This window comes from Eurypyga helias, unplaced genomic scaffold (assembly GCF_000690775.1).
Source record: "Eurypyga helias isolate BGI_N326 unplaced genomic scaffold, ASM69077v1 scaffold21255, whole genome shotgun sequence".
Classification (NCBI taxonomy): domain Eukaryota; kingdom Metazoa; phylum Chordata; class Aves; order Eurypygiformes; family Eurypygidae; genus Eurypyga; species Eurypyga helias.
In genome coordinates this window covers 37359-46839 of record NW_010252405.1, presented here as the reverse complement: position 1 = coordinate 46839, position 9481 = coordinate 37359, and the positions used below count along the sequence as shown (strand labels likewise).

The 9481-nt window shown below is 41.3% G+C and overlaps 1 protein-coding gene across 1 annotated transcript; it reads left to right on the top strand.

The window, feature by feature from the left end:
* Nucleotides 1-7206: 7206 nt before the first annotated feature.
* Nucleotides 7207-9149, top strand: LOC104510208 (interleukin-8-like). Its single transcript, XM_010152379.1, has 4 exons — nucleotides 7207-7316; nucleotides 7500-7635; nucleotides 8436-8519; nucleotides 9119-9149. Exons 1-4 carry the CDS (start codon nucleotides 7253-7255, stop codon nucleotides 9147-9149), a joined length of 315 nt encoding a protein of 104 aa, XP_010150681.1. The 5' UTR covers nucleotides 7207-7252.
* Nucleotides 9150-9481: the final 332 nt, after the last annotated feature.

Genomic DNA, 9481 nt, shown 5'->3' with positions numbered 1-9481 from the left:
ATCACTCCACTCCTCAGCTGGGCAGAGGACAGAAGGCTCAAGGGTCGAGATAAGAACAGGAAGAGATCACTCACCAGTTATCGTCACGGGCAAAAAAGACTTAGCTTGTGGAAAAAAAAATACTTATTACCAATCAAATCAGAGTAGGATAATGAGAAAGAAATCCAAGTCTTAAAAACACCTTCACCCCACCCCTCCCTTCTTTCTCTTGGCCTTTATTGCTGAGCAGACGTCATATGGTATGCAATATCCCTTTGGTCAGTTTGGATCAGCTGTCCTGTCTATGTCCTCACCTTGCCCACCCCCAGCCTACTGGTGAGGGGGAATGTTGGAGAGCAAACCTTGATGCTGTGTGAGCAGCAGTAGCCAAAACACTGGTGCGTTATCAACACCTTTCAAGGTACTAGTACAAAGCACAGCACCGTGAGAGCTACTATGGGGAAAATTAACTCTATCTCAGCCAGATCTAATAAATCATCACAGTTCAAGACAGCTCAGATCTTGGTGGTTTGGTACACATCAGACCCACAGTCATACTGTACACAAATCAGTCATACAGAGATAGGATCCACCTCAGATTAAGAAAATGCACCTGGATAGGAAGTCCTTAGGTCAGATTACAAATTACTACTTTCAACTGCCGAGTCACTTTCTTTTGAAGAATTAAAGAATAGCTTCATCACTTTCCCCACAGCACCAAGGTGAATACACTAGAAAGTGATGTGAGGAGATATAAGTCTAACTACCAAGATGGTCAGATTTACACTGCTAAACAATGGTATTTTTTATTTCAAGTTCACAACATCTGTGAAGCTTTACATAAAAACAGAGTTGTTTTTCAAAAGTGCTGTAACACTGCAGGCAACCTATGGAGGCTTAAAAAATATGAATTGTGTCTTCATATCACTGAGCCTTTAAAAATCTGGATAGCTACTTAGAAGTGCTTGAAAAAATCCCAGGTGCAAATTCACAAACTCTCCTGGTCACACAAGCATTTTGGTTTGCTATTACGCATCTATGAAAAGTGGGAGAACACCAAACAGGTCATACCTAAAGCACTTGTTTGACCTGTTGCTGACTTCTGATCAGTGTTACAAAATCCACTGGCATTAAACAAAGTTCTCCATAGCAGGAGTTGCCAAGAAGTCAGAATATTGTAAACTATTCCCTAGGATTTTCAATTTTATATAGGAACAAAATTACAACATGAAATGAAGGAAAGAAGAGGGAAAACCAGTGACAAGAAAAATTAAGTTTGGTTCCCCTGAAAACCGTTACCTTCCAGAACAGTGTCAGCAATCAGAAAAAAATATATATGCTGGAGGTGCTGCCTTTGCTCTTGCTTGAGGAGCAGGACTGGGTAGGAAGAGATAGGATCCAGGGTCCGTTCCCATCTCAGCTAACTTTCCTGACTTCTGACTGGGAGGAAGGAGGAAGCGGAATATCCAGGTGCAACTGCCACACAAATCCTAATAGGTACCTATTAATAGGGGAAACCAATCTCTTCCACAGAAACTATTCAAAATAAACATACCACAGAGCAGAACACATTGTTAATCTGCAAAAACCAATGCCATGCACTCAGCAGGACAAATATTTAACCTGTAAACAGTCCAGCAGAACTGAATTCCCAGGGAGGAGTTACGTGCTTGGAGTCAGCTAATGTTTCTCCAGTGTGCGGCCAGCAGGACTGCACCAGAAGCAGATTCCTTAGGCTGTGCTGGTTCTGATTTAGCACTTGCTCAGGAGCATTCTCCCTCAGTGCCAGTGTCTTTGCTTAAGGAGCTAAAATCTGTCTTGGTTCCATGTCCTATAAACATACATGTAGTCTGCTCAATGATGACCAGTCCCACATGGAGCCAGCTTCCCACAAAATGGGGATGGACCCTTGTGGATAAAATGCATACTGTAGTTCCTTTCCTCTCCAAGTCCTGTCTTCACCCTTTGTTGCCTCAGGTTCAGGCAAGAACCATACACATAAGCCCTCTATCTGCAGTTCAAACCGATTTTTCCTCCATAAACCTGAAACTTCAGAAATAAAAAAACCTTGATAATTTACACAGAGGAATTTGAGGCCAATGCTCAAATTCTCACTGCCTCTGAGTTCAGTACTTTGTTCTCTTCAGTTTAGATCCAATGCTGAAGCCTGACTCCATTGCTTTTCATTTATTCCTGATTTACACCAGTAGGCAGATTATTAGAGTTGCAATAGCCGTGCAGCACAGGGTTGTTAATTCTGCTTTGCTTTGCAATAGGCTTAAAAATACAATAGATTTGGGAAAAGTGTTATTATTTTATCCTCCTCCCTCAAGCAGATAAAGGTTACCTTGAAAACAAACTTCTTGTCTTGGCACAGCTGAGGGGACAGAACCTTGCAAAGGGGAGGCCAAGGACTAATGGAGGGAGCGTGAGCAAGTTTTTCTCCTAAGGATCTTCTCCAGTCCTTTCCTTATTCTCAACTACTGTTTCTGCTCAGTCCTGGATTTCTTGGCCTTGTCACATTAAATAAAATATTTGTTTGAGTAACTCTTTAGTTCATGCCTTGTGATTGGCTTTCAGTTACTTACGATGATTAATGAAACAAGGCATTTATTTAATTTGGAAGACAACACATGGTGATACCAGCTGAAATACTGGAAAGTTCCTGAGTAATCCTACTGCCTTTTTTTTTCCTTACAAATACAACCACTGCAATTAAGACACAGTGGTCACTTTTTCTTTGAAAAAGTTGCTGCATGTTGAGTAGCATGAACATCCTGACCATGCTTCAGGCAGCATCCTGTCTGTTTTCTTTCCTTTCTTCCTTTTTTTTTTTTTTCCTCAATACTACTTCCCTTTCTGAAGATGACTTCATTTCCTATGCTATTACTACATACATGGGGAAACCCCAGGAATATACAAAGGCAAATATTTTCCATCAAACCCAATCAGTAAACGGCTTTTGATTGTATTGTGAATCAGCAAAAGGGCACAGAAAGAAAGGACTACAATTTTGGATTCCTTCAAACTACTGAAAAACGTGAATAAAGTTCTGAGCAAACCACAAATGTCCTGCTGGAGGCTCAGGGACTTGGCTGAAGCAATGCTCAACTTTGCCATTTATGAATTTTAGAAGTCCAGCTGCAAGGGTGGAGCATTAAATCATAGAATCACAGAATGGTTTGGGTTGGAAGGGACCTGAAAGACCATCTAGTTCCAAACCCTGTGCCATGGGCAGGGGCACCCTCCCCTAGACCAGGTTGCATAGCACTAGGATCCAGAACAGCTAGCAAGATGAACAAAGGGAAATGAAGCTGGCTAACCAAAAAATCAGGAGAGAAAGAAGTGATATTGATGGGTTTAGGTGTGTTACAGAGTTGTGTTTTGTTGCAGCACTTGCTTGTGCTGCAGGGTGATCCATGTGCCAGGTCCTCTCGAGACAGAACTCGAAGGTTCTTCTCCTGCATCTAAACCAGAGGTTTCATCAACAGTGTAGGTGGAAAAAAATATTCACCAGCATAGGTGTTGCAACTGTACTTCTCTGCTGTAAGAATGATGGCCTGCACAGAAAATACAGGAACAGGGATCATCATCTCCTGTGCCGTGAGGAAGTAGCACTGTGGTACAGTGGAGCTCTGGCTCTCATCCTTGTTCTCAGAAGACTTTGTGCAACCTTATGACTAATTAATACTCCTTTGGTAATGCACTCGCACAGTGACCTTTGTAACACCTGCCCAGCAGAGGACTGATCCAGAAAATATTCTTCACTCCATGTCCAGCACTTCTAGAAATAAATGAGTGCAATTTTTATTCTTGTTAATGGTGGTAAATACCAAACATACACAGCTTCAGGATAAGGGGCAGAGACAACCCCAGGAATTTCAGTGAGCCTTTCCTCAGAAGAAGGGCTCATCAAAATTAGTTAGGCTTTCAGAACTGCATATTAACTAAACAAAGGAGAACAAATATATTTGTAGAGAGCTCGCCCAGACACTGCTGAAGCTCATCAGGATGATAGGTACTAAACATGTATCTCATGGTTGCCTTTCTATTTACAGATGTTTATTCCTTATCTTTCATATAACAGTCATTCAGTGTGACAGCAAACTTAAAATACTGGGGGTTTGTCACTACCTAATTAAGAAATAGTTAGAGGGAAAAGACAGACACTTATGGTATTTGTAACTCTAATTAAGTTACCAGCTTGGCGCTCTCAAGTCAGTTGAGTTGACTCAGGTAAGGTTCACAGTAAGACTGTCTCACCACCAAAATGCAGATGACAATAAAGACCCAGACTGCCAAAGATGCAAAGAAGTTGAGATATTTTCCCTTTGCAGATCAGAAATATGCATAGATTTTGCAGAGAGTCACAGAAGTATAAGAAAATATAGAGCAAGAATTTGTCTGAAGGAAATCTAAAGCTCAAGCAGGTTTTTTTTAACCTAATATTCTTCACAAAGGACCCCAAACAACAGGAGTTGTCACGCTCACTGACTCAGCTCCTTAGCTGTTTCTAAATGATCTTTCACATATTTGGATCTAAAACTCCAGGCATGAGGCAGGATTTCTAAAGATACCGGTGAGCAATCACGGAGGGAGATGAGGACAGACAAGTGCAAGGAGTTCCCCAGGGGAAAGAAATTCCCCACTGCTCATGAGAGCATAAGGAAATGTAAAGTTCCAGGCCACTCACAAGTCAGGGAAAGCTGGGGAGACGCATTCAGAGTATGATCAGAGAAACCGCAAGTTTTTCACTCGGGTACCTCAAGCTCTCTCTTGCCCTTTGCAATGCCACAGCATAACTGATGCGGAAACCTTGATTAGTGGCATTAGCGAATTTTATGCGTGTGGTACCACTTACAGTCTGATTCAAACTAATCTAGCACGTACCAGTTCGCCGTGTGATTTGTACAGGGACTTCTGTACCACACATCGATGTCAAAAGTTGGACGCAGGATAGTCTGCATTCCCGTGTGTCACACATTGCTGAGAAGCCTGAAATCTCACCACTTGGTAGGTGTTAAGGCACTCTTCTGCTAAGAAAACTGAAGCTTCTCAATAACTGTATTTATGATCCTTATGACCAAAAAAAGTGCTTATTCAGCTGGAGGTACCAGATACCGTTTCCAACACTCATATTTTAGGCTCTAGGAATTATTCTCTTCAGTTAGAGACTGTATGCATTAGAAATTCAGCAGCTTTTAATTCACCTGCCTCACATCTCCAAAACTAGGTCCTTGTAAATAAATTGAAACAACAGCTCTTCTCTTTCACCAGAATCACAGGAGTTTACAATATAACATGTGATCTTTTCATTTATGTTTATCTTTTCTGACTGCTCTCTGTAACCACAAAAGGAATTTTATCTTTGTGGACTGTGGGTTATTTGCAGGCCAAGTCTTCTGCTCACTACCTCTAAAATTACAAGTCAGAACACGGGCTCCAGAACTCTGCTCGGTTGTTCCCATTGGTCTATATCAAGGTTTGTTGTACTGTGATCATTATGTCATATATGATAGATCTAAGACCCCGAAGCCCTTTTTTTATATTTGAGTAGTAATGTACAAGAGACAGAAACATCCTATCCATCTGGATCAATAAAGCAGAAATAACACTTCCTTGAAATAAAGCAGGCAGTAGGTTTTACACAAAGGAAAAATCAGGGATAAGTATAGATATCTAACTCTTGTTTTTTCCATAAGAGAATCAGAAGGCATCAAATGAAACCAGGCTCAGAGTGAGAGACTGCTAGGGATAAGTCCCAAACACACTTGATCTTTTCTTACACATTCCTAGACACCTGCTGATGGCCACGACTGAAGAGAGGATACTTACTAGGCAGACCTCTGGTTTGATACAGAAGGCCTGTAATTAAGTGCTTACGTGCTCACGTTAAGTAATCCAGCTATGTTCACTGCAAGCTGAAAATTTACAGGAAAAACAGGTCCTTAATTCCATATTTACACATCTTATTAGGCTACTATTCAGAGCACATCCTCTAAGACTATAAACTTAATTGTGTAAAATAACAGACACTGATACGTACGGTAATATTAAGTGTATTTCAGCCTGGCATACATAAATCTCTGTGTCCTTCATGATGAGCCAGAGAACAATAAGCCTGTATTCACTCATATCTGGTCCTCTGCTTTGTTCCTTTGACTGTCTCCATTACCTGGCAGAAAAACAGTAACAGGATTCCTTAATGTTTAACCCCCAAAACACCTACTTGCGTTTTAGTATTATTTTCTATTGTTAATAAAAATGGTGGTACATCTCTAACTTTCTCTGAATAATCCTCCTGCATGATCTTATCTTCACTCTTCCTTTAATTTTACAATAATCAGAAGAAATCTTCTCTTTACAGGGTCAAATTTGCAAAAGTGCCTCAATTTATTTCACAAGCAGAACCCTGCAGCAGCTTTTAAAAGTTTCTACTGTCCGCATTCAAAGCAGCAAACAGTTAAGAAGCAGTCACCCTCAAGAAAACATAATCCATCTGATTAAGCAAAGCAATTCATCATATCAATCTATTCCATATGTTCTCAATAATATGACAAAGTCAGTCTGGATTCTCTTGATTATTTCAGTGATGCCAGGGTTTAGTGTATCACAAAGTATTGTAAGTATTTCTGCAGAAGTTATATCAGCATATGAAGAAAGATTTTTTAAAATGTAATTGCATATAAGAATAAGGGGAGATCTTAAAATTCAGTTCTAGTATCTATCATTTCTGCAAAGTATTAGCTCTTCTATCGTGTCTTAGAATGATAAAATCCAAACAAATCACAAAGACACACAGATGGAAAAGCACAGATCAAATGCCTTCCACCAGAAGGGGAATTTATAAAAAGTAATATATTAACAACAGCAAAAGTAGGAAGGTACAGAAGAAAATCATCACAAGAAATAGAGCATTACAAAACCCCAAGAGACTCCATAAAGCTAAGTACAAGGCAATTCTGTCCATATGCTATGTTTTTATATTTCTTCAATTAATAAAGTGTTTTCTGTTAATGAAAAGCTATTTTATGGCCATCTAGGGATAGGGACTTACCCATCACCTGTGACTCATTTCACAGTAGCATCTCACAGGTTCGGAGTTTCCGTGGGCATGACCTACCCGTGATGCTGGAGTGCAAAGGGGAGGCTGAGGCGGTATATAAACACGGCAGGTTGCAGAGCAGAGGCACTGGCCACCCTTGGAGCTGCGGGAGCTCACCTCACCACAGAACCAGACCCAGGCAACACAAGGAATACACACTCTTGCATCATGATGGGCAAGGCTGTGGCTGCTGTCCTGACTCTTCTCCTCATCTCAGCGGTTGGTACAAAAGGTAAAGACACCCTTCCTAAAGCTCTCCTAGCTAGCTGCTGGTGTAAATGCTGACGGGGAAGCTACTATGCTGCCTTACCGGTGCAGCAAATAACTATTCAATACTGTAAGCGAAAAGAACGTGTTGTCCTTCCTGTGGAAACAGTGAAACAGTTCACCTTTATTTTTTCTTCTTGATTTACAGGTAAGGCCCTGCCTCGCTCAGCGATTGAACTCCGGTGCCAGTGCGTAGGCACCCACTCCAAGTTCATCCATCCCAAGTTCATTCATAACGTGAACCTCATCCCCAGCGGACCTCACTGCAAGAACGTTGAAGTCATGTAAGTGCTTTTACAAAATCCTCCCGATTACTTAACAAGAAGGAAACAGATTTTGCATTAAGGATGATGTAAGGGTTCTCTGAAAGATGCATCATTTACATCATTTTTTTGTTTTACTCAAAATGCAGAACAGCACTGCTCGCTGTTCTTACAAACAATATGCTATGTGTTAGAAGTTGCGTGTTGCTTTTGCCAACCTCGACTTTTTGAACACCCCGTGCAATATTTTAAACTAAACCCACGGCTATCAGACAGCAAATAACTTCCTAAAACTCTGAGTTCCACCAGTATATGAGAAGAGAATTAAACCCATGGAGCCATGCTGAGCATGTGATCAAGACATGCGTTTTAACTGCTAGGTCAAAAACATGATCCCAGTTCTACTTAAGTCAATGAAAAAACTACCATTAGCAGGCAAATTATAGAATTGGGTCACAGTCCCAGAACTCCTACTGGAACAAAATTCCTATGGACTGCAGAGTTTCTGAATCAAGATGGAAAGATTTAGCCCTTCAGTTAAACACCATCACAAATACAAAGCAAGCTGGGGAGAAACAAAGAAGCATTTTTGAAAAGAGTGAGAGTCCTGCAAAAGATTTAATGCATTCAAACAGACAGATGTGAGAAGATAAGAAACCATTTAAAAACTACTAATTTTATGTTAGGCTACAGCCTCAGTGGATACAGCTTAAAGTAAAGGACAACATATAAGTGTTAACCTAGCTTGATGTTATAGAAAAGGGAAATTGCCTTGGAATTCACTAAGTAGACCTTTCCCCTTCCTTCTTCCTCTGTTGCAGAGCTACCCTGACAGACGGCAGAGAAGTGTGCCTGGAGCCCACTGCTCCCTGGGTGAAGCTGATCATCAAGGCAATTCTGGACAAGTGAGTCATTTGTTCTCACCGAGCACGGCGCATCAAAAAGCTGTATTCTAAATGAGCTAGCAAACACGCACAGCATAATGTTCAAAAATTCTGTCTCCTCAGGCAGTGACTGCTGTTTGTGTTCACTAACTGGGACAGACACTGTGATTGTTTTGGGCTTTAATTACCGCATTAGGTTCAGCCCTTTACTGTGCCACACACCCCACATGAATGCTGGCTACGCCTCTCGTAAGGCACAAGCGTATTGAAAACCTGCAGCTCAAGTGCTCAGGAAACCCAGGCATTAACCAACAGGTTTTCTCTTGCTTGCAGTAGTAGAAAGCAACATATTAGTTTTTCAAAACTAGTGGCATTGAGATAGGTGGGAAAAATCAGGCCCAAGAGGTGTGAAGCGAAGCATCAGCCTATGGAAGCCCACAGTTACTGAGCACTTGTGGGAAGTTCACAATGTGCCGGAGTTCCTTAGGTTCAGTAACAGCTTTTAAGGGGCTTAGACACAGCAGCACCCCTTAGCAGTGGGTTTCCTCTGCTTCCAGAGAGCAACGCCTGTTCCACGGACGAGTTCTAATTGCCTCCTTTTCCATTTTCTTTCTTTCCAGGGCAAACCCCAAACCTGAGACAGTTTCTTAAGATGAAGAAGAAAAATGTCCCAACTCTTCCAAGAAGGCAAAAATGGGAGAGATGCTCATGCAGCCTCAGGAAGCTCATCTCCTCCTGCCTCCTACATTCACACTTCTAACAGCATCTAGAGAGTATGGATTTCCCTGGTTTTGTGCTTAGTTGACAACTGTACTTAAGTCTTTTAAGGAGGTCTCATTACATGGGAGAGAAACCACTGACACCAGAAAAAAGTTGGCAGAAAAAAATGGCTTATGAAAGGAAATGGAGATGGTTCTGGAGTAATTTTTGCCAAAAACAGCTGGATCAGTACAGTGGACTCTCAGGAGAGCTCTCACTGAATG

Excerpts from the sequence above, each read along its gene's own strand:
- LOC104510208 (XM_010152379.1), top strand. The coding sequence starts at position 7,253 with ATGATGGGCAAGGCTGTGGCTGCTGTCCTGACTCTTCTCCTCATCTCA. Across the intron at positions 7,317-7,499 it reads CTCAGCGGTTGGTACAAAAG|GTAAGGCCCTGCCTCGCTCA; the intron begins GTAAAGACACCC and ends CTTGATTTACAG. Across the intron at positions 8,520-9,118 it reads ATCAAGGCAATTCTGGACAA|GGCAAACCCCAAACCTGAGA; the intron begins GTGAGTCATTTG and ends CTTTCTTTCCAG.